Raw genomic sequence first — 25907 nt, forward strand, 5'->3', positions numbered from 1 at the left:
CCCTAACAGTGCACGTTTTCCAGGTCTCCACACAGAATCACAGGTGAAATAATTAGCTCCACCTGTGAGCAGTGAGTAATGAGTGCACCTGTCAGGTGAGCTGGAAAGCATGCACTGTTGGGAGCATTTGAGGACCAAGGTTGAGAACCACTGATCTACAGCACAGGTTCTCAAAGTCAGTCCTCAGGACCGCAGACAGTGCAAGTTTCGCAGGTCTCCTCACAGAATCAAGTGAAATAATTAGCTCCCTCTGGATCTTTTAAATTGTGACAATGAGTAATTAGTGCACCTGTACACCTGCCGGGTGACCTTGAAAATGTGAACCGTGTGGGGTCATGAGGACCGAGTTTGAGAATCACTGATCTACAGGATCCGATCCGATGATCGGACCTCATGTCAAACACCTCCAATTTGGCCCGACTTCATCTGATATACCGGCTGATCCGTCGGTATCGGATGAAACCGCACCAAATCGGACATGTGTTTGGGGCCTTTAGCATACCGTCCCGCTAATCACGGGAGGCGGGACAGTTCTCGCCCCTTTTCAGTAGCCACGCCCCCAAAAAAATTAGGCACGTGAACTGTCCCGCCTGCCTGTCGAGAAATGTTAGAAGGTATGCCTTTAGACCACCAGTGGCTCTTCAACTGCTGTGAAACTACACCTTCCAATAGTCCCAATTATAGGACTGTCCCCAATGTCAGTCCCTGAAAGAAGTGCAGCCTCTCGGAAAAGGAAGGAAGCCGTGTAGTAATATGGTTTTGCCAATCTGTGTACAGTTTGGTGGGTGAGAGCGCACCTTATATTCTGTGCAGTTTAAACAAAATTTAAATACAGGTATGCTGGGATTTGTAGTTCCACCACAACTTTAAATCATCTCAACATTTATTTCCTTTGTATTTCAGTACTTAAGCTGGCAGTGTGGTTGCTGCGGATGTGGTCTGCACCCAGGGGATGGTGCCAGGCAGCAGCACTGAACTTTGGGCAGTGATATTTCCTGAGTGTCCTGCAGATAGACCCGACGCAGTGTCCCTCCCAGAATGAGCATCTCATCCCTGGCCTGGATCTCCGCTCTCTGTCTATAGATAGATACAGCCCCCCCCCCCCCCTCCTCTGTACACAGAGCACACCGTCCTCCTCACTTCTGCAGAAGACGCAGTATCCCAGCCTGAATCCCTGTCAGCATCACATCTGTCCTGGTCTCTCCCAGCTTACGTGAGCCGGAGGTGAGTCATATATCTGATGCCATTCTATCATATATGCAAAGCGAGGATATGACTGTGGGGGAGATGTACTAAGCCTTGAAGAGAGATAAAGTACCAATAAATTCACTCCTAACTGCCATGTAACAGGCTGGGGTTTAAAATGACAATTAGGAGCGGATTACTTGGTACTTTATTTCTCTCGAAGGTTTGATACACCTCACCCAAAGTAATTTGGAAGAACAGCATCCCCATTCAGAACTTCTGTGGCAACCTGTGGTCATCACGCTACCATGAGAAATGGTAGACAGGTCATGCTGAGACTTGTTGTTCTCTAGCTGGGTTACAAGTCTATTCCAAGACAAGGTCTGGGATTCATATTTAGAAACTTTTCATTCTGCTTTGTTAATATGGGATACGGTTGTTTGGTCTACAGCATTTTGGTCGACAAGCATTGGGTCAACATGGGTCTAGGTCGACATGAGTTTAGGTCGACATGGTGCTCGGAGCAAGGGTATGGTTTGCAGTAGAGCGGCCCAGGCCTTCCCCTATCTGTCAGAGAGGCCCAGCCCTGGACAGTTGTCCCCATAGTACCCCCCAGATGGCATCCCTTGCCGGTACTGCGCCCCACCAGGACCCAGTGTTCCAAGCTGCAGCCCGATCAGCCCATTGGTTATTAAGGCCCTGGCTGAGCAGGTGGCTGTGCGGCCGGGGGGCTGAGAAGGCAGCTGGGGGGCTAAGCAGGCAGCCAAGGGGCTGTGGATAGGAGGGGGCTGAGCAGCCAGGGAGCTGAATGGGCTGTTGAGCGGCCGCGGGGCTGAACAGGCAGTCAGGTGGTTGTGCAGGAGAGAGAGCAGGTGGGGCTGAGTAGGCAGACGGGGAGCTGTCCCCTTTGACCCCCCCTATCGCTGGGCCTGCATGCCCCCACTAGTGCTGCTTACATAAATAATGCCCCCTAAAGGGCCGCTTTAACACATATTGCCTCCACAAGTGCTGCTTACACACATAAAACCCCATGAAGTGCCACTTAACTTCATGCTACTTGCCTGTTGGGTTACATACTTTTTTGCTCATTGCCAGGGGGCTGCAGGTGCACAGCACACAATTCCAGGTAGCGCTGTACTTGCTGCCTCCCCTGACTGATGCTTGAGGTGCAGAAGGACCTCTAGCGTCTGGCACCTTTAAGACGGTGGCCATTTTATGGAAAGAGACTCTGCGACCCCACTGCCTCTAGTTTCTCCCCCACTGCCAATGTCCCCTGGTCAGGGCCGGTGCAAGGCACCAGAGCGCCCCAGGCAAGTCGGGGTGCCGCCCGGGTACCTGTCCTGCGGCGCTGTAAAGCTGGCGGTGGCGGCAGCGGGGGGTCCCTGCAGTCAATAAGAAATAACGAGCGCTATCCGCCGGGCTATGCGGAAGCACTTCTGTTTGGAAACACTGGCCACACGGCGCACGCTGATTGGCTGAATCTCAGCCAATCAGCGTGCGGCCAGTGTTTCCAAAACAGAAGCGCTTCCGCATAGCCCGGCGGATAGCGTTCGTTATTTCTTATTGACTGCAGGGACCCGCCAGTGGCCGGCGCCCTAGGCAAATGCCTAGATTTGCCTAGTGGTGGCGCCGGCCCTGCCCCTGGTGCAGCAGAGGAGAGATGAGGAAGGGCCGGTGGCACACCTCTTAACCTTGACTCTTTGAGCTTGCTCTCCACCGGAGCCAACCTCCCTACGCCTCTGGCTACACTTTGCAGAATGTAGTTCCAACAGGGTTCTCCAGGAACCCTCCACCGGAAATGGCCCCTGTGCATGCTTGTCGGACCAACCGTGCATGTGCCAAAGCCCTGGATTAGACAAAATCTGACATGCTCCTAACTGTAATTTTTCAAACCCAGTCTGTAACTTGACTATCATCGATGGTAAAACCATCAACGGTCTTTAATTCACCATCAATGTTTGGCAACTTTTGATGGTCAGTTGCCATCTCTAGGCTAAGCTATTGCTGCCTCCTCCCTCGTCTTCCTGCAGAATCAGGCTTGAGTAACACTTGCCTACCCTTCCGAAATTACTCAGACACTACCAAAAATCGGGTGTTACTCCCAGCCTCCAACAAAGGCAAACAACTATCCCGCAATGCCACCCAGTTATCTGGCAATGCCCACTTCTCCATGTAAAGTAGACGGGCCAGAAGTAGATGAAACTAAATAATTGTAGCCACACACACTTCACAACGCTGTATAGTAGGGGCGGGACCATGATGATGCAATCATGCTGGCACACCCCCTGCACTGCCTACATATGCCATGTCACGCCCCCCCACCCCCTCGTGGGGATCAGATCTACTCTATTGGTGGGATGCATCTTACACATACCAGTAGTGCCCCTGCGGGAGAGCAAATTTTTAGGCGCACATCAGCCAGTGTTTGGACCATACAAACTGTCAGGTACACAAATAGGCACACTTATACACACATATATATATACTTATACACAGGAGTATTGTGGCCACTTGTATTTTTCCTGCTTGTTTCCGAATCGACACTGAACCTTTCTTCTCTTTGGTCAGTACAGTAATCTAAGGAACGTTGCTTTGGGTTTGGTTCCAGACAGCCCTCCTCTGATGTCTTCTGCATAAAAGTGTGACACGGCACTCACTAGTCGAGATCGAGAAAGAAGCCATGGATAAGATCCTGGAAGCCGTCATGCAGTCTTCTTATCCCATGTATGTCAAGCAGAGCTTAGCCCGACGGGTGATCGAGGCCTCCAAGCAGCCAATCGACAGCGAGCAATGTTGGTCTATGATAGAAGTATCCACCAAACTCTACTTTTTAGGTGAATCCCGATTCGCCAGGGAAACAGCCAGAGAAGTTCTAGAGGTCTATGGCAGGTACCACCCAGAAGAGTTTGAGGAGTTCTTCAACGCCAGATTTATCCTGAGCCTCCTCCAGGAAGGATATGGTACTCTCGGAAAGAGACATGTGCACATCTTAGACTACATACATCTCGGGCTTCAGTTTGTGTTGGACAAGCCAACCGCCAAGGAGATCTTCAGGTTGCTGAGAATAGAGGTTCTGCGTATTGTCTGTGAAAGACCAAGCCTTAAGGTCTGTGTGAGGATCAGCAAGCTCCTGACGTCATGCCGCCAGTGCATTCCTGAGGGAAAGCATCAGGTCTTGTTCTGCCAGCAGCTGGTTAGGTGCATTGGTCAGTTCCACTGCCAGTCTGAAGCCGAAGAGGGCATCATACAGTTCCTCGACCAGGTGAACCGAGTCGGTGGACTTCTGCAAAACATCTGGAGGCTTCAGGCCTCCCTGGTCCTTCCATCTTTAAAGGAATTATTTGCTATTATCTCTTCAACAGGTATTCAGACTACATACTGTATATCTAATATATTCATGTAACTGTCTGGTTATTGGGTGGGGGGAGAAGAAAGGAGGGAAGATTGTATAATGCATTGGGTTAGATAAGTGGTGGCATGGTACATTCTTATGTGCAAACTGGGTAGAAAGGAAGGAGGGAACGTTGCCTAGACAGTAAAGGGAGCAGAAGGGACACAATTTTGGAAGGATCTGCAAGAATAATGCGTTTTAAGAGCCAGACAGTAGCAAAGAGAACATGGGGGGTTATTCTAGTCCATTCTTTTTGACAAAATCCTTCTTAGATGGACAAAACCATGTGCACTGCGGGTGGGGCAGATGTAACTTGTGCAGAGAGAATTAGATTTGGGTGGGGTTTTTCTTCAAAGTGAGATCTATATTGAAGTGTAAAATCATGCAGTCAGTATTTTCCCTGCACAGAAACAAAATAACTCACCCAAATCTAATTCTCTCTGCACATGTTACATCTGCCCCCTGCAGTGCACATGGTTTTGTCCATCTAAGAAGGATTTTGTCAGAAAGAATGAACCAAAATAAGGCCCAGTAAGAGGAGATGAGAAAAAAAAGATGATAGAACTTGGCAGATATGACACTAAGGGAGGTATTCAATCTGGGAATCCGATTGTCGGAACGTCCCGACAGTTGGAATAACTTGACAGTCGGAATTCAATGGTCAACGGCTGCCAGTTGTCGAAAAAAGGTCGTGAATTTGACAATCCAATTTCTCCTCTTTGCGGCCGCAAGGAGAAGAAATCATTTAATGGTCACTGATCATCGAATTATCTCCTGTCTTCTCTAACAAAAACCAGTGGAACGCCCACCGTTTCAATGGGTGCACCCGTTTCCCCTGCTATCGCCCCCTGACCACCCCCCTTCCCTCCCATTATGGAGCGAATGGCACGGGCAGTATGAAACTCGCCGAAGCCTTTCACTTCCATGGTTTGTGCATGCATAAACCCGGAACATCGGGGACGGGGACAAATTCGTCCCATAATGAACGGATCTGAATCGGCCCCTAAGTGGAGAAGTGAGCCAGTGGAGAATAGTCTTCATTCTAGCACCCTGCTCCTAGAAAAATCCTTGCAGTTCCTACTTCCTGCCTGGGGTGTCGCTCTCTAGGTAGCAGACTGTCTACGTCACAGGACTGGTTTGCGTGAGGCTTACCTGTGAGAAATATAATCTTTCTTACTGTATGTACTGTTACTTTCTTACTCTACGTTGCAGAAGAGTCTGAGACGCCCTCGAATTCTCTGGCGAGTGTGGTGCAGTACATCCCGCTGGAGCTAATGGAAGGTGTCGTTAGAAATTTGGCAAACGCAGACAGTGTCACAGATGCGCAGATGATGACCGCCATTATAAGGTACAATGGACGACAATGGAGTTCCTGTTATCAGTGTCAATCATATGTCTGAGGGACTGTATATGTGAATAAAATATAGGGCCCGATTCATGCCTGCATGCACAGCTCTGAATTCAGCACCTGTCCGATGGTGGGGCAGCTGCACATACACATTGGGCCTTATTCTAGTTCACTCTTTCTGACAAAATCCTTCTTAGATGGACAAAACCATGTGCACTGCAGGTGGGGCAGATGCAACTCATGCAGAGAGAATTAGATTTGGGTGGGGTTTTACTTCAAAGTGAGGTCTATATTGCAGGGTAAAAATAAAGCAGTCAGTATTTACCCTGCACAGAAACAAAATAACTCACCCAAATCTAATTCTCTCTGCCCCACCTGCAGTGCACATGGCTTTATCCATCTAAGAAGGATTTTGTCAGAAAGAGTGAACTAGAATAAGACCCATTGTCAGTAAATTTCTCCCTTGCTGAGGCACTCTCAGCCTGACTGACAGGACTCCACTCTACAGTCTACCCACAGTTGGACGATTTGAGAACTCTCATACTATGTTGGTGCTAAGCTTTATGGCAGTGTGAAACGGGGGCTTTACAGCTATAACCAGCTAACAAACCCATGATTCGGATTGGTTGGATATATGGGTATTTTTGGCAGCTCTCCTACACCAGCGCTTGTAGTGGAAGGCACAGGAGAGAGATAATCACTGACCTTCAAACAGAATTTCCTGTGCGCTCAGTGGATGCCAGCCGGAGACTGGAAATTGTCAGTTAATATTAGATGACAATACAAAATGCGCTTGTCCTGCGAAGTCACATTCCTCACATTTGTCTATATATTCACTTTAATGGAGGGGGCGGGGTAGGGGGACAGTTAAAGGCAGTGGCTGGGGACTGCTGATTCACAGCTGAGCCTGTCATGTCAGCTACAGAACTCTATAAAGTATCACTCAGGATGGCAGTATGGCGGCCTGGCTCTGTAGCTGACTTGACAGGCTCAGGTGTCCGTCCGAGGTTCGCACACAGCACAGCACTGGGTAATGCTGTATCTAAACATTGTGTTTTAGCAGGATGCAGCTCTTTTGTCTACATATTGCGCCTTAGCAGGATGCAGCTCTTGTGTCTACATATTGCATTTTAGCTGGATGCAGTTGAACAGGATCCTGTTTAGCAGGATGCAGCTCTTGTGCCTACACATTGCGCCTTAGCAGGATGCAGTTGAACAGGATCCTGTTTAGCAGGATGCAGCTCTTGTGCCTACACATTGCGCCTTAGCAGGATGCAGTTGAACAGGATCCTGTTTAGCAGGATGCAGCTTCTTGTGTCTACATAGTGCGCCTCAGCAGGATGCAGTTGAACAGGATCCTGTTTAGCAGGATGCAGCTTCTTGTGCCTACACATTGCGCCTTAGCAGGATGCAGTTGAACAGGATCCTGTTTAGCAGGATGCAGCTTCTCGGGTCTACACACTGCGTTTTAGCAGGATGCAGCAGGCTTGTGTATATATACTCTTGAGTAATCATCCTGCTAACCAGCTCCTGTTCAACCGCATCCAGCTAAAATGCAATGTGCAGACGCAGCCATTGAGTTACATGTGCAGGCTCCTTCCTGCCAAACATGTCCTTTTAAAAGGACCTGCGAAAACGCAATGTGTAGATGCAGCTTCAGGGGGTGGGGAGCTTGGCCCATGGCTACCATTGATGGTGGGAAACTATTCTGTTCTCTGCCATCAATGGTAAAACGATTCACATTCATTGGTAGAACATCATTTTGGGTTTATAAAAACCCCATTGATGACCTATCGCCATCCCTACAACACAGGTACTCCTGATAATCACCCAATAACAGCATTATGTACAACAAAAAATGTGTACTGCTATAGAACAGGGGTTCCTGAACATTGTTCTTCAGGTACTCAACAGTCCTGATTCTGATCTGTCGGTCCTTTAAATCAGGACCGACAGATCAGATAACGTGCCTTTGTGAACCACTAATAGAGAAGAAAAAGGCACACAGGGATGCCCACGTGTGGGCACATAAAGCAAGAAAATCCCCTGTGAGGAGAAAAATCAAGGTAGTCTCACAAAATATAATAGTAAAGATGAAAAGAAATGTAATGCGACAGCTCCTCCGTCCAAAGCATTATCCCCCTGGCTGGGCAGCCCAGGCAGGGACCCTGAAGGAGTGGGAACCACCCCAATAAAGGGGCCCCCCTTCTTCCAGGGTACCCCCTGCTCGGACAGGGGAAACTGGTTTTATTTTTATTATTGTTTTTTCTATTTTTTTTACACAGGGCAACATTGCAGGGATCTTACTGATCCATTCTGATTTTTCCTAGTGTGCGCAGTGGGTGCATAGCCCAGGATTAACCCGGCGGCTGCAATATAAGCAGTCAGATCGGGGACAGAGCTGATGTCACATGACTTCCCCTCAAACGCCTGGGCACACTTGCGTTTTTCCTGGCACTCCAATAAAACGGCTGGTTACCACCCCCTTTCGCCAGCTTCCTGTCAATCATCTTGCGAACAGCCAGCGAATTAAAAAGCAGTATTTTATTGCAGGATGTTCTCACGCATTGTACTATGGCCTGACCATTTGCAGCAGTGCGATCAGGACTGAATTAGGCCCAGTGGCTGCTACATGTGTCCCTCAGTGATATCACTTGGTTTGTGTGTAGGTGGCATTGAATGTATACGGTGTGTGGATGACAGGACCTTGTCACAGAGCGCTGGGCCGGACCCCCATGTGTCTGATGTCTGTGGTCTCTCTGTGCAGGATGATGGACTGGGTGTCATGGCCGCTGGGCAGGAATATTGACAAGTGGATTATTGCTCTGTTAAAGGGCCTGGCGGCCGTGAAGAAGTTCAGCATACTGACAGAAGTCACCCTTTCCAAAATACAGAAGGTCAGTCTGAATCCAGCCGTGTTCTAGTCATGTTATCATCGTTATAATCATTATTCTTACTGGATGTTGGATGGCCATTGCGATCTGTGGAACGCAGAGCCGTCTTAATAACATTGTAGGGCCCGGGGCAAAACAAAGCATTTGGGGCCCCCCCACACCCATTCACAGGAAAAAATCATAACATGGTCCCTCCTGTGCCCTCTCTCCACTTTCTTTCATATGATGAATAGCTGTCAGCACTCTTATTGGTGTATAGCTCTGTCTGGATGCAGGTTGGGAGGCAGGTAGAGAATGCTGGACTCTGATTGGTGGATAACTCCAACCATCCACCAATCATTCACTGTCTGGCTGCAGGCTGGAAAGCTGGGAGCTGGCTGGTTGATGCGATTCACAATCATGGCGACCAAGCAGCCTCTCAAGAAGCTCCGCCCCAGCTCAAAGGCCACTAGAATTGGGGAGGGGCAGCTTCCCATTGAGCCCATACGTTAAGAGGGCCCCGGTGGAACGCATGTGTCCTCGTGCACCCCACCTCCATACGTCACGTGGCGTAAGGCGCTGGGCAGTGTAGCATATTCTTCATGTCTTTTGCGCTGGAATGTGCATCTCAAACACAGTACAGGGTATAAAAAATGTATCACATGACTGCACGGACATGTGACATGTGACTCGTACTGTATATCTTTGTGCTGGTTTCGGTTGCTAGGTTGACGCTGTCTAGATTGACAGGCAAAAAGGTCGACGGGCACAAGGTTGACATGGACAAAAAGGTCGACATGAGCTAGGTCGACAGTGACAAAAGGCCGACACAAGTAAAAAGGTTGACATGCCAATGGTCAACACATGGTAAAGTGCCCGAAGCATGGTGAGCAAAGCAAAGGCACGTGTTACACTAATTGGTGGTCCATGTGGACACATGTCGCAGTTGACACCCAGAAAAACTCATGTCAACCTTTTCATGTGCCAACCATTGTCATGGCAACCTTTCGCTTATGTTGACCTGTTGCCTGTGTCGACCTCCAACAATACATAGCACTATAATGTTGGTGCTGATTGCAGACACCATCAATAGAGTACATTGGCGGGATAGATTAGAAATGTCCTATATAGAGACACGTGTCGGCGTGAGTGACAGGTCACTGTCTTCCAGCGTCATCAGTGCTTATTGATGGAGGCATACCAAATCCAGTTGCAAAAATGTCGACATGCTCATTGTGTTGACATTCACCATTATTGACAGTCCCAATGTTGATGAGCAGTGTGGACTACAGAATGTCGACACCGGGATGTCGACAAGTGTGAAAGACTGTTTAAAGCATTTCTCAGGTGCTGTATATATTTACAGTTGTGCTGGCTGCACACGTGGGGGTCACCTAGGTTTTGTTTGAAGGTCGACATGCTGTGTCGACATGCTGTGTAGACATGAGCATGTCAACATTGAGGCACATTAAGAGAAGAGGAGGCCGGTGCGCTCCCTCCTCCAGGCTCCCTCCTCTGTAGCCGGCATAGCAATAGACTCTGGCCACTAGGATCACTAGGAGACCCCAGTGCTCTCCCAGAGTCTATCGCGCATGTGCAGGTCTCCGGTAAAATGGCCACCGTGTCATTTTTCCGATTCAATTTTTAATTTTTTACTTCGTGTGCTCGAAACACCAGAAAAATAGCAGCAGCATGATTTTCCCAGTGGTTCCCTGTGACTACAGAACTGTAGCAGCTGCTTGCAGGGTCGCATACACAGGCTGAGATAAACCCCCAATACAGTTGTTGCGGGATCTCATGGCAGTCATTTGGTCTACAGCATGATGGTCGACAGTCATTAGGTCGACACCATTAGGTCGACATGGGAAAAGGTTGACATGGGTCTAGATCGACATGGGAAAAGGTCGACATGGTTCTAGGTCGAAAGGTCATTAGTTCGACAAGTCGTTAGTTCGACAGGTCATAAGTTCGACAATGTCTAGGTCGACAGTGAAAAGGTCGTCATGGGGTTTTTCACTGTTTTTTGAGCCGACATGTACCGACAGGCTGTATTTCATGCCCTACCATCCGCCAGGGCGTGGCATGAGAATAAAATAGTGTGCCCGACGCATAGCGAGCGCAACAAGGGGATGCGGTGCACTTCAAACTGTGTCCATGTCAACTGTGTTGACATTCAGGTAAAAAAACTGTGAAAAACCCCATGTTGACCTTTTGACTGTCAACCTAGACATTGTAGAACTAATGACCTGTCGAACTAATGACCTTTCGACCTAGAACCATGTCGACCTTTTCCCATGTCGACCTAGACCCATGTCGACCTAATGGTGTTGATCTAATGACTGTCGCCCATCATGCTGTAGACCAAATAATCCCAACCCGGTTTTTGCATGTCTGCATACAACTGCAAATCAGGCTTGGGAGCAGCGGTAGGGATGGCCATCGGTGCAGTCACCATCGATGGTGATACTGCAACCAACCATCGATAGTAACTATTTGATGGACAACCATCAATAGTTTTAGCTATCGATGGACATCCATTTTCTTTGACTGACTAGACCATGGGCCAATCAGAAGGTGGGGGAGGGGCTGTTCTCCGTGTCCCGACACCTTGAAAAAAAAAGAAAGAAAAGAAACATAATTTCTGCTTTGCCATCAATGTAAAGAAACCACCTAGTTCTCCCCATCGATGGCAAAAGTATTCAACATCGGCCATAAACCATCAATGATTTTGAATCAGCGATGGTCATTGGCCATCCCTCAGCCAGTTTATTCTGCAGTGCGCTGAGGGTGAGTTGTGACTTGTAACACCGACAGACAATGATGGCAGCTGAATGCGCTGAACCTAGAGGCCAGAAGAACAAGCTTTATATTTTACTATATACCGGCAGTATAGTAGTTACTATTTTATTTATTGCGATACCTTTATAATATTTTAATAATGTTTAACCCCTTCCCGACAATTGACGTACATTTACGTCATGGTCGGGAAGTACTTCCCGACACATGGCGTAAATGTACGTCATGGCTTGTAACTGTCACCGCGTCTATAGACGCGGTGACAGTTTCAACATGTCTGCTGTCCCTGACAGCAGACATGTCCGTGCATGCCCAGGGGGGGCTGCGATGCCACCCCCCGTCGGCGATCGCTGTGATTGGCTGTTCAGTGTGAACAGCCATTCACAGCGTTTTCCTGTGTCACCGGCGAATAACGTTCGCCGGTGACACGGGATCGGAGGTGATTGGTGCTGTAAAGTACAGCACCAATCACCGCGGGGTGTAAGGGTGACACTGGTGTCACCCCACCTCACCCCGCCCGCCCCCAAAGGCCGTGATTGGTTCGTCGGACCGACGGACCAATCACAGCCAAGGAGGGGGATTTAAACTAACGGTGACTGCACTGCAGACGCCATTCCGGTCTGGAATTGCGTGCAGTGCGGTCACCGTGCCTAGCTGCCGCAGTATACTGACCTGAACCTTGCCAAATACTTACCTGATCCTTGCAAATACCTTGCCTGATCACTGCTTCATCACTGCTTGTAGTGTGCTGGATGCTTCCTGGATCCTGTTACTTGTGACTTCCTGTGTTGTGAACTTGTGCTGCTGCAGTGTAATAGCGTTAGATAGAGAGAGATAGAGAGAGATAGTGTCAGAGAGTGCTATATTTTGTGCTGCTGCAGTGTGATATAGTTATAGATAGAGACATAGAGAGAGAGAGATAGAGAGAGATAGAGAGAGAGAGATAGAGAGAGATAGAGAGGCCTAGTGACAGAGAGTGCTATATTTTGTGCTGCTGCAGTGTGATAGTTATAGATAGAGAGATAGAGAGAGATAGAGAGAGATAGAGAAAGAGAGATAGAGATAGTGACAGATTGTGCTATATATTTTTTATATAACTGACTGCTGCCCCCCCTTTTGTGCTGATCAGTATAAATTAACTGATCAGCAACTTTTTGGGGGCGCAGGTTTTTTTTTATATATATATATATATATATATATACCTGTCACTGCTGCTGCTGCAGTGTCATAGAGTGATAGATAGTGAGAGATAGAGAGATAGAGAGAGATAGTGACAGAGAGTGATAGAGAGTGCTAAATTTTGTGTCTGCTGCCCCCGCCTTTTGTGCTGATCACTATATCTGAGGTGATCAGCAACTTTTTGGGGGTGCAGAGGTTTTTTTTTTTTATATATACCTGTCAGTTGCTGCCAGTTGCACTGTCAGTTGCACCAAAGGTTGTGCACCTGCTGCCCCTCACTGGTAATCAGTGTCGCATCACTGATCACCTTTTTTTTTTTTGTGGGTGCTGTGGGGTCTTTTTTTAATTTTTTTTTTACACACACTGTGATTTTGTGGGTGTCCTGTGGCCACTGTGCGCTGATCAGTGACGTACATCACTGATCAGCTTTTTCGGCACAGGGTTGATCTATTTTTTTTTTTTTTGATCAAATTCCTGTTGCCTTTGAGCGCTGTTCAGTGACGGACGTTACTGACCAACATCTGTGCTCAATTTTTGGCGCAGGACCTTTTTTTTTTTTTTTTTTTAACCCCTTCAATTTTTTTTTTTTTTGTATAAAGTATTTTTTTTTCTGCACTACATACACACTACACACTACATACCCCCCGGGTTGAAATAAAGTTTGTACCCCCCCCTACACTATACACGTGTTGAAACATTTCACTACCAGTAACACAAAAATAAAAATGGCATCCCAAATGTCATCCCAAATGTCATCCCAGTCATCCAGAAGAATGTATTCAGCGGAGGAGGCATATGCCATGCTTGCCTCTGACTCTGACACAGCCAGTGATGCAAGCGGGGAATTTGAAGGCTTCGTCTTAAGCACCTCTTCCTCCTCTGGTGATGAGGGACCCCCTCAAAGACGCCCCCGTAGAGCAGCTGAGACCCCCCCAACCAATAATTGATCTCGTATGGACCCCACCACCAGACAATTTTGAGCCCCAGGTTCCTGAGTTTTTGGCCATGCCAGGAATCCAATTTGATTCCACAGGTCTCAGAGAAATTGACTTTTTCAAATTATTTTTCTCTGATGATTTTATAAATTTAATGGTGGACCAAACTAATTTATATGCCCAGCAGTTTATTGCTCAAAACCCCACGTCATCATTTGCTAGGTGGACCCCTGTAGATGCAGTAGAGATGATGACGTTTTGGGGTCTGGTGTTTCATATGGGCATAGTAAAAAAGCCAGAAATTAGGCAATATTGGAGTACAGATGTTCTGTACAGCACCCCATTTTACCGTATGGCCATGCCCCGGGCTCGATTTGAGACGATCCTTAAATTTTTGCATTACAACGATAATGCACAGTGCCCACCCAGAGATGATCCCACCTTTGACCGGCTATTCAAAGTCAGGCCGGTCATTGATCATTTCAGTGCCAAATTTGAAGACATGTACATCCCAGATAAATTCATTTGCATAGACGAGTCCCTTATACATTTTAAAGGAAGGGTTAAATTCCGCCAGTACCTTCCCAGTAAGAGGGCAAGGTATGGCATAAAAATGTATAAGCTGTGTGAAAGCACCTCAGGGTACACTCACAGGTTTAGGGTATATGAAGGGAAGGATTCAAGAATTGAACCGCCAGAATGCCCCCCCTCCCTCGTAGGTGTTAGTGGAAAAATTGTCTGGGATTTAGTGCACCCCTTCCTGGATAAAGGTTATCACCTCTATGTGGATAACTTTTACACTAGCATCCCCCTGTTTAAGGCCCTTGGTTCAAGAGGTACAGCAGCTTGCGGTACTGTGCGCAAGAACCAAAGAGGCCTCCCAAAAACGCACATTGCCCAAGTAATGAGAAGGGGTGAAAGCAGGGGAATATGCACCGAAAATATGTTGTTGGTCAAATATAAGGACAAGAGGGATGTCCTTATACTGACAACAATTCATGGAGACAGTACCACCTCCGTCCCTGTACGAGGTACCAGTACCCACACCTCAAAACCTAATTGTATCCTGGATTACAATAGGTACATGGGCGGAGTGGATTTTTCAGATCAGGTACTGAAGCCGTACAGTCCCCTGCGGAAAACAAAAATCTGGTACAAGAAGCTGGCCGTGTATATCATCCAGATGGCACTGTATAACGCTTACGTGCTATTCCGTTCTACCGGCCAGAGGGGGACATTTATGCACTTTCAAGAGGAAGTCATAAAGGGCCTAATATTTGGGAACCAGCAGGCAGAGGGCCCCAGTACTTCTAGTACTGGCCCCCGTATTGTACCAGGGCAGCATTTTCCTGATGAAATCCCCTCCACTGGAAAAAAGGGCATGACACAAAAAAGATGCAAAGTTTGCTATAAAAAGGGAATAAGAAAGCAAACTATTTTCCAGTGTGACACTTGCCCCGACAAACCCGGCCTATGTATAAAGGAGTGTTTTAAAATATACCACACATCTATGGATTATTAGGTTCATAATTTCACCGTGCTTCGGGGGTCTTGCTAATGCCACATAGCACCCACCATTCATTCAACCAGAATCTGAGCCGCAAAATCCAAAAATCACTCCTTCCCTTCTGAGTCCTGCCATGCACCCAACTGGTATTTTTTGGTCACATGTGAGGCATTGCCGTACTCGGGAGAAATTGGGGCACAGATTTTGGGGTGCTTTTTCTCCTTCATACCTTCTGAAAATGAAAAATTTTGAGCCAGAACTGCATTTTTGTGTAAAAAAATTTAATTTTTCATTTTCACTGCCCACTTGTATCAAAATTGGTGAAACACCTGGGGGTTTGAAATGTACACTATACCCCTAGATGAATTCCCTGAGGGGTGTAGTTTGCAAAATGGGGTCACTTGTGGGGGGGTTCCACTGTATTGGTGCTTTGGGGGTCTTGCTAATGCGACATAGCACCCACCATCATTCCACCAGAATTTGTGCTGCAAAATCCAAATATCACTCCTTCCCTTCTGAGTCCTGCCACTTTTTGGTCACACATGAGGCATTGCCGTACTCGGGAGAAATTGGGGCACAGATTTTGGGGTGCTTTGTCTCCTTCATTCCTTCTGAAAATGAAAAATTTTGAGCCAGAACTGCATTTTTGTGTAAAAAAATGTAATTTTTCATTTTCACTGCCCACTTGTATCAAAATTGGTGAAACCCCTGGGGGTTTGAAATGTACACTATACCCCTAGATGAATTCCCTGAGGGGTGTACTTTGCAAAATGGGGTGACTTGTGGGGGGGTTCCACTGTATTGGTGCAACATAGCACCCACCATTCATTCCACCAAAATCTGTGCTGCAAAATCCAAAAATCACTCCTTCCCTTCTGAGTCCTGCCATGCACCCAACTGGTATTTTTTGGTCACATGTGAGGCATTGCCGTACTCGGGAGAAATTGGGGCACAGATTTTGGGGTGCTTTTTCTCCTTCATACCTTCTGAAAATGAAAAATTTTGAGCCAGAACTGCATTTTTGTGTAAAAAAATGTAATTTTTCATTTTCACTGCCCACTTGTATCAAAATTGGTGAAACCCCTGGGGGTTTGAAATGTACACTATACCCCTAGATGAATTCCCTGAGGGGTGTAGTTTGCAAAATGGGGTCACTTGTGGGGGGGTTCCACTGTATTGGTGCTTGGGGGGTCTTGCTAATGCGACATAGCACCCACCAAAATTCCACCAGAATCTGAGCTGCAAAATCCAAAAATCACTCCTTCCCTTCTGAGTCCTGCCATGCACCCAAATGGTATTTTTTGGTCACATGTGAGGCATTGCCGTACTCGGGAGAAATTGGGGCACAGATTTTGGGGTGCTTTTTCTCCTTCATACCTTCTGAAAATGAAAAATTTTGAGCCAGAACTGCATTTTTGTGTAAAAAAATGTAATTTTTCATTTTCACTGCCCACTTGTATCAAAATTGGTGAAACCCCTGGGGGTTTGAAATGTACACTATACCCCTAGATGAATTCCCTGAGGGGTGTACTTTGCAAAATGGGGTGACTTGTGGGGGGGTTCCACTGTATTGGTGCAACATAGCACCCACCATTCATTCCACCAAAATCTGTGCTGCAAAATCCAAAAATCACTCCTTCCCTTCTGAGTCCTGCCATGCACCCAACTGGTATTTTTTGGTCACATGTGAGGCATTGCCGTACTCGGGAGAAATTGGTGCACAGATTTTGGGGTGCTTTTTCTCCTTCATACCTTCTGAAAATGAAAAATTTTGAGCCAGAACTGCATTTTTGTGTAAAAACATGTAATTTTTCATTTTCACTGCCCACTTGTATCAAAATTGGTGAAACCCCTGGGGGTTTGAAATGTACACTATACCCCTAGATGAATTCCCTGAGGGGTGTAGTTTGCAAAATGGGGTCACTTGTGGGGGGGTTCCACTGTATTGGTGCTTGGGGGGTCTTGCTAATGCGACATAGCACCCACCAAAATTCCACCAGAATCTGAGCTGCAAAATCCAAAAATCACTCCTTCCCTTCTGAGTCCTGCCATGCACCCAACTGGTATTTTTTGGTCACATGTGAGGCATTGCTGTACTCGGGAGAAATTGGGGCACAGATTTTGGGGTGCTTTTTCTCCTTCATACCTTCTGAAAATGAAAAATCTTGAGCCAGAACTGCATTTTTGTGTAAAAAAATGTAATTTTTCATTTTCACTGCCCACTTGTATCAAAATTGGTGAAACCCCTGGGGGTTTGAAATGTACACTATACCCCTAGATGAATTCCCTGAGGGGTGTACTTTGCAAAATGGGGTGACTTGTGGGGGGGTTCCACTGTATTGGTGCAACATAGCACCCACCATTCATTCCACCAAAATCTGTGCTGCAAAATCCAAATATCACTCCTTCCCTTCTGAGTCCTGCCACTTTTTAGTCACACATGAGGCATTGCCGTACTCGGGAGAAATTGGGGCACAGATTTTGGGGTGCTTTGTCTCCTTCATTCCTTCTGAAAATGAAAAATTTTGAGCCAGAACTGCATTTTTGTGTAAAAAAATGTAATTTTTCATTTTCACTGCCCACTTGTATCAAAATTGGTGAAACCCCTGGGGGTTTGAAATGTACACTATACCCCTAGATGAATTCCCTGAGGGGTGTAGTTTGCAAAATGGGGTCACTTGTGGGGGGGTTCCACTGTATTGGTGCTTTGGGGGTCTTGCTAATGCGACATAGCACCCACCATCATTCCACCAGAATTTGTGCTGCAAAATCCAAATATCACTCCTTCCCTTCTGAGTCCTGCCACTTTTTGGTCACACATGAGGCATTGCCGTACTCGGGAGAAATTGGGGCACAGATTTTGGGGTGCTTTGTCTCCTTCATTCCTTCTGAAAATGAAAAATTTTGAGCCAGAACTGCATTTTTGTGTAAAAACATGTAATTTTTCATTTTCACTGCCCACTTGTATCAAAATTGGTGAAACCCCTGGGGGTTTGAAATGTACACTATACCCCTAGATGAATTCCCTGAGGGGTGTACTTTGCAAAATGGGGTGACTTGTGGGGGGGTTCCACTGTATTGGTGCAACATAGCACCCACCATTCATTCCACCAAAATCTGTGCTGCAAAATCCAAAAATCACTCCTTCCCTTCTGAGTCCTGCCATGCACCCAACTGGTATTTTTTGGTCACATGTGAGGCATTGCCGTACTCGGGAGAAATTGGGGCACAGATTTTGGGGTGCTTTTTCTCCTTCATACCTTCTGAAAATGAAAAATTTTGAGCCAGAACTGCATTTTTGTGTAAAAAAATGTAATTTTTCATTTTCACTGCCCACTTGTATCAAAATTGGTGAAACCCCTGGGGGTTTGAAATGTACACTATACCCCTAGATGAATTCCCTGAGGGGTGTAGTTTGCAAAATGGGGTCACTTGTGGGGGGGTTCCACTGTATTGGTGCTTGGGGGGTCTTGCTAATGCGACATAGCACCCACCAAAATTCCACCAGAATCTGAGCTGCAAAATCCAAAAATCACTCCTTCCCTTCTGAGTCCTGCCATGCACCCAAATGGTATTTTTTGGTCACATGTGAGGCATTGCCGTACTCGGGAGAAATTGGGGCACAGATTTTGGGGTGCTTTTTCTCCTTCATACCTTCTGAAAATGAAAAATTTTGAGCCAGAACTGCATTTTTGTGTAAAAAAATGTAATTTTTCATTTTCACTGCCCACTTGTATCAAAATTGGTGAAACCCCTGGGGGTTTGAAATGTACACTATACCCCTAGATGAATTCCCTGAGGGGTGTACTTTGCAAAATGGGGTGACTTGTGGGGGGGTTCCACTGTATTGGTGCAACATAGCACCCACCATTCATTCCACCAAAATCTGTGCTGCAAAATCCAAAAATCACTCCTTCCCTTCTGAGTCCTGCCATGCACCCAACTGGTATTTTTTGGTCACATGTGAGGCATTGCCGTACTCGGGAGAAATTGGGGCACAGATTTTGGGGTGCTTTTTCTCCTTCATACCTTCTGAAAATGAAAAATTTTGAGCCAGAACTGCATTTTTGTGTAAAAACATGTAATTTTTCATTTTCACTGCCCACTTGTATCAAAATTGGTGAAACCCCTGGGGGTTTGAAATGTACACTATACCCCTAGATGAATTCCCTGAGGGGTGTAGTTTGCAAAATGGGGTCACTTGTGGGGGGGTTCCACTGTATTGGTGCTTGGGGGGTCTTGCTAATGCGACATAGCACCCACCAAAATTCCACCAGAATCTGAGCTGCAAAATCCAAAAATCACTCCTTCCCTTCTGAGTCCTGCCATGCACCCAACTGGTATTTTTTGGTCACATGTGAGGCATTGCTGTACTCGGGAGAAATTGGGGCACAGATTTTGGGGTGCTTTTTCTCCTTCATACCTTCTGAAAATGAAAAATCTTGAGCCAGAACTGCATTTTTGTGTAAAAAAATGTAATTTTTCATTTTCACTGCCCACTTGTATCAAAATTGGTGAAACCCCTGGGGGTTTGAAATGTACACTATACCCCTAGATGAATTCCCTGAGGGGTGTACTTTGCAAAATGGGGTGACTTGTGGGGGGGTTCCACTGTATTGGTGCAACATAGCACCCACCATTCATTCCACCAAAATCTGTGCTGCAAAATCCAAAAATCACTCCTTCCCTTCTGAGTCCTGCCATGCACCCAACTGGTATTTTTTGGTCACATGTGAGGCATTGCCGTACTCGGGAGAAATTGGGGCACAGATTTTGGGGTGCTTTTTCTCCTTCATACCTTCTGAAAATGAAAAATTTTGAGCCAGAACTGCATTTTTGTGTAAAAACATGTAATTTTTCATTTTCACTGCCCACTTGTATCAAAATTGGTGAAACCCCTGGGGGTTTGAAATGTACACTATACCCCTAGATGAATTCCCTGAGGGGTGTAGTTTGCAAAATGGGGTCACTTGTGGGGGGGTTCCACTGTATTGGTGCTTGGGGGGTCTTGCTAATGCGACATAGCACCCACCAAAATTCCACCAGAATCTGAGCTGCAAAATCCAAAAATCACTCCTTCCCTTCTGAGTCCTGCCATGCACCCAACTGGTATTTTTTGGTCACATGTGAGGCATTGCTGTACTCGGGAGAAATTGGGGCACAGATTTTGGGGTGCTTTTTCTCCTTCATACCTTCTGAAAATGAAAAATCTTGAGCCAGAACTGCATTTTTGTGTAAAAAAATGTAATTTTTCATTTTCACTGCCCACTTGTATCAAAATTGGTGAAACCCTTGGGGGTTTGAAATGTACACTATACCCCTAGATGAATTCCCTGAGGGGTGTAGTTTGCAAAATGGGGTCACTTGTGGGGGGGTTCCACTGTATTGGTGCTTGGGGGGTCTTGCTAATGCGACATAGCACCCACCAAAATTCCACCAGAATCTGAGCTGCAAAATCCAAAAATCACTCCTTCCCTTCTGAGTCCTGCCATGCACCCAACTGGTATTTTTTGGTCACATGTGAGGCATTGCCGTACTCGGGAGAAATTGGGGCACATATTTTGGGGTGCTTTTTCTCCTTCATACCTTCTGAAAATGAAAAATTTTGAGCCAGAACTGCATTTTTGTGTAAAAAAATGTAATTTTTCATTTTCACTGCCCACTTGTATCAAAATTGGTGAAACCCCTGGGGGTTTGAAATGTACACTATACCCCTAGACGAATTCCCTGAGGGGTGTACTTTGCAAAATGGGGTGACTTGTGGGGGGTTCCACTGTATTGGTGCAACATAGCACCCACCATTCATTCCACCAAAATCTGTGCTGCAAAATCCAAAAATCACTCCTTCCCTTCTGAGTCCTGCCATGCACCCAACTGGTATTTTTTGGTCACATGTGAGGCATTGCCGTACTCGGGAGAAATTGGGGCACAGATTTTGGGGTGCTTTTTCTCCTTCATACCTTCTGAAAATGAAAAATTTTGAGCCAGAACTGCATTTTTGTGTAAAAAAATGTAATTTTTCATTTTCACTGCCCACTTGTATCAAAATTGGTGAAACCCCTGGGGGTTTGAAATGTACACTATACCCCTAGATGAATTCCCTGAGGGGTGTAGTTTGCAAAATGGGGTCACTTGTGGGGGGGTTCCACTGTATTGGTGCTTGGGGGGTCTTGCTAATGCGACATAGCACCCACCAAAATTCCACCAGAATCTGAGCTGCAAAATCCAAAAATCACTCCTTCCCTTCTGAGTCCTGCCATGCACCCAAATGGTATTTTTTGGTCACATGTGAGGCATTGCCGTACTCGGGAGAAATTGGGGCACAGATTTTGGGGTGCTTTGTCTCCTTCATACCTTCTGAAAATTAAAAATTTTGAGCCAGAACTGCATTTTTGTGTAAAAAAATGTAATTTTTCATTTTCACTGCCCAGTTGTATCAAAATTGGTGAAACCCCTGGGGGTTTGAAATGTACACTATACCCCTAGATGAATTCCCTGAGGGGTGTAGTTTGCAAAATGGGGTCACTTGTGGGGGGGGGGTTCCTAAATTTTAGCATCTTATGGTGCCTAGAAACCTACATGGTGCCTAAAAAATAATCTCATAAAAAGGAGGCTCCAAAATCAAGTAGGTGCTCCTTCTATTATGAAGCCTGTGGTTTGGTCAACGTGCACACTAGGGCCACATATAGGATATTTATGAAAACAAAAGAATTGGGGGAATCAATTTTTAGTCACATTTCTCTAGTAAAATGTACTGTGTTCCTTAGAAAAATGTATTAAAATTGCAAATCTGCAAAAAAAATGAAATTTTGAAATTTCACCTACACTTTGTTTTAATTCCTGTGAAACACCTAAAGGGTTAACAAACTTCCAAAATGCTGTTTTGAATACTGTGAGGGGTGCAGTTTTTGAAATGGTATCATTTATGGGGGTGTCTCACATACAAGTCCCTCAAAGTCACATCAGAACTGAACTGGTCCCTAAAAAAAATCAGTGTTTGAAATTTTCTTGAAAATTTGAGAATTTGCTATTCATATTGTAAGCCTCCTAGTGTCCAAAAAAATTAAAAGGAAGTTGAAATAATGATGGAAACATAAAGTAGACATATGGTCTATGTTAGTTATTAACTATTTTGAGTGGTATGATTATTTGTCTCACAAGCAGAAAATTTAACATTTTGCAAATTGCTAAATTTTCCATTTTTTTACGACATTTTGGTATTTTTCACAAAAAAACACAGACTGTATCGACCCAAATTTACCACTAATTTGAAGTACAATGTGTCACGAAAAAACAATCTCAAAATCACTGGGATAAGTAAAAGCAAAAAAAAGTTATCCCCACTTAAGTGATACATGTCAGATTTGAAAAAAAGGGCTCTCTCAGGAACGCAAAAACTGGCTCAGGGGTTAATGTAATTTAAACTTAAGAACAAACAAGATTGTATAACTGAAAAGGTGACGTTCGCGTGTTGTGCCGCCATTGGTACTTTGTGTAATCTCTGCGTCTGTTTCCAGGTGTTTTCCAAGCTGCTGTACCCCGTGATTCGGGAAGGAGCGCTCTCTGTATTGCGTTACATGTTGCTGAGTTTCCAGCACTCACCGGAAGCATTTCATCTGGTAAGGATCACATCAGTCCGTACAGTGGTTTAACCATTTTCATCTGCTCCAAATTCCATCATATATTTCAAATCCAATTCTTTTCAGTCTTGCAAATAGTAAATACAGCCGCAGAATAATATTGCCGTTACTTTGATCAATTACTGCTTTACAGAGTATAGTTGAACATTCACATTATTACTACTATCATTATTATTACTGTGATTATTATTATTGATATTACTACTATCATTATTATTATTATTATTACTACTATCATTATTAATATTATGACTATTATTATTATTATTACTACTATAATTATTACTACTGTCATTATTATTATTATTATTATTATTATTACTACTATCATTATTATTATTATTACTATCATTATTATTACTGTGATTATTATTATTGATATTACTACTATCATTATTATTATTATTATTATTATTATTATTATTATTATTACTATCATTATTATTATTATCATTACTATCATTATTATTACTGTGATTATTATTATTGATATTACTACTATCGGTACTTGTTTCCTATCTGGGCGCCCATCGCGGGCATCGCATGTCATTATAATGACATGCGATGCGACCGACGCGATGCCCGCGATTTTCCCATAGAGAACAATGTTAAATGGCTCAATTTACCCGCGATGACCGCGATTTACCATAGGAAACAATGTTAAATGGATCAATTTCCCCAAATTATCATAGGGAACAATGGGAAATGGGGCAAAAACACCTCTGAACATAAAAATGTCCCCCCAAAAGTAGTTGACGCCACCCCGCCATCAACGTGAACCCGAAGCGTGGCGAGCGCAGCGAGCCCGCGAGGGGCGGTGGTACGCGTCCTCCGACCTTTTCATGCCCTACTATCCACTAGGGCGTGGAGTGAGAATAGAATAGTGTGGCGAGCGCAGCGAGCCACCAAGCCCGAAGCACGGCGAGCGCAGCGAGCCCCGCGAGGGGACGCGGATACCTTCACAGTTATACGCGTCCCCTCGCGGGCTTCCCAGGTGTCCATGGCGACGCGGACACCTGGGAAGCCCGCGAAGGGACGCGTTTACCTGTGAAGGTATCCGCGTCCCCTCGCGGGGCTCGCTGCGCTCGCCACGCTTCGGGCTCGGTGGCTCGCTGCGCTCGCCACACTATTCTATTCTCACTCCACACCCTAGTGGATAGTAGGGCATGAAAAAGTCGGAGGACGCGTACCGCCGCCGCTCGCCACGCTTCGGGTTCACGTTGATGGCGGGGTGGCGTCAACTACTTTTGGGGGGACATTTTTATGTTCAGGGGTGTTTTTGCCCCATTTCCCATTGTTCCCTATGATAATTTGGGGAAATTGATCCATTTAACATTGTTTCCTATGGTAAATCGCGGTCATCGCGGGTAAATTGAGCCATTTAACATTGTTCTCTATGGGAAAATCGCGGGCATCGCGTCTGGCACATTGCACCCGATTTTTTATCGGCCGCGATGCCCGCGATGGCCCCGATTTTACCCCCGATGCCCGCGATTAAAATCGTGGGCGCCCAGATAGGAAACAAGTACCCTACTATCATTATCATTATTATTACTATCATTATTATTATTATTATTATTATCATTACTATCATCATTATTATTATTATTACTACTACTATCATTATTATTATTAGTACTATCATTATTATTATTACTATTATTAGTACTATCATTATTATTATTACTATTATTACTACTATCATTATTATTATTATTATTATTACTACTACTATCATTATTATTATTATTACTACTATCATTATTAATATTTGTATTATTATTACTACTATCATTATTATTATTAGTACTATCATTATTATTATTAGTACTATCATTATTATTATTACTACTATCATTATTATTATTACTACTATCATTATTATTATTATTATTATTACTATTATTATTATTATTATTACTACTATCATTATTATTATTATTATTACTATTATTATTACTACTATCATTATTATTATTATTATTATTATTATTACTACTACTATCATTATTATTATTACTACTATCATTATTAATATTATTATTATTATTACTAATATCATTATTATTATTACTACTATTATTATTATTATTACTACTATCATTATTATTATTATTATTATTATTATTATTACTACTACTATTATTATTATTAGTACTATCATTATTATTATTATTATGACTATTATTATTATTATTATTATTATTATTACTACTACTACTATCATTATTATTATTACTACTATCATTATTAATATTATTATTATTATTACTACTATCATTATTATTATTACTACTATCATTATTATTATTATTACTATCATTATTATTATTATTACTACTATCATTATTATTATTACTGCTATCATTATTATTATTATTATTATTATTACTATCATTATTATTATTATTATTATTATTACTACTATCATTATTATTATTATTACTATCATTATTATTATTATTATTACTACTATCATTATTATTATTATTATTACTACTACTATCATTATTATTACTATCATTATTATTATTATTAATATTATTACTACTATCATTATTATTATTATTACTACTATCATTATTATTATTATTATTATTATTACTGCTATCATCATTATTATTATTATTATTATCATTATTATTATAACTATCATTATTATTATTACTGCTATCATCATTATTATTATTATTATTATTACTATCATTATTATAACTATCATTATTATTATTACTGCTATCATTATTATTACTATCATTATTATTATTATTATTATTACTTCTATCATTATTATTATTATTACTACTATTATTATTATTATTATTGCTGCCCTGACAATCTATCTCTCTGCTATTTCAGATCATCCCTCATATCCCGCAATTGGTTTCCGGTCTCTCCAATGAGAACACAAATTCGGCCAGTAGTTGCCTGGAGCAGCTTGCGGAACTCATTCACTGCATGGTCTTCCGCTTTTCCGGGTATCCCGACCTCTATGGACCAGTCATGGGAGCAATAAAGGTGGGAGATACGCATAAATATTCTATATTATTGGG

At 44.2% G+C, this 25907-nt stretch overlaps 1 protein-coding gene across 1 annotated transcript in view; it reads left to right on the plus strand.

Moving 5' to 3' along the window:
- Positions 1 to 909: 909 nt before the first annotated feature.
- Positions 910 to 25907, plus strand: part of USP35 (ubiquitin specific peptidase 35) — a 49337-nt gene continuing 24339 nt past the window's right edge. Inside the window, exons 1-6 of the mRNA XM_083171344.1 lie at positions 910 to 1224; positions 3759 to 4547; positions 5789 to 5924; positions 8692 to 8821; positions 22732 to 22833; positions 25714 to 25872. Coding sequence (XP_083027470.1) covers positions 3866 to 4547; positions 5789 to 5924; positions 8692 to 8821; positions 22732 to 22833; positions 25714 to 25872 — 1209 coding nt within the window. The 5' untranslated portion in view covers positions 910 to 1224; positions 3759 to 3865. The remainder of the gene's footprint in view (positions 1225 to 3758; positions 4548 to 5788; positions 5925 to 8691; positions 8822 to 22731; positions 22834 to 25713; positions 25873 to 25907) is intronic.

The sequence above is a fragment of the Crinia signifera genome, chromosome 2 (assembly GCF_055691185.1).
Source record: "Crinia signifera chromosome 2, ASM5569118v1, whole genome shotgun sequence".
Lineage (NCBI taxonomy): Eukaryota > Metazoa > Chordata > Amphibia > Anura > Myobatrachidae > Crinia > Crinia signifera.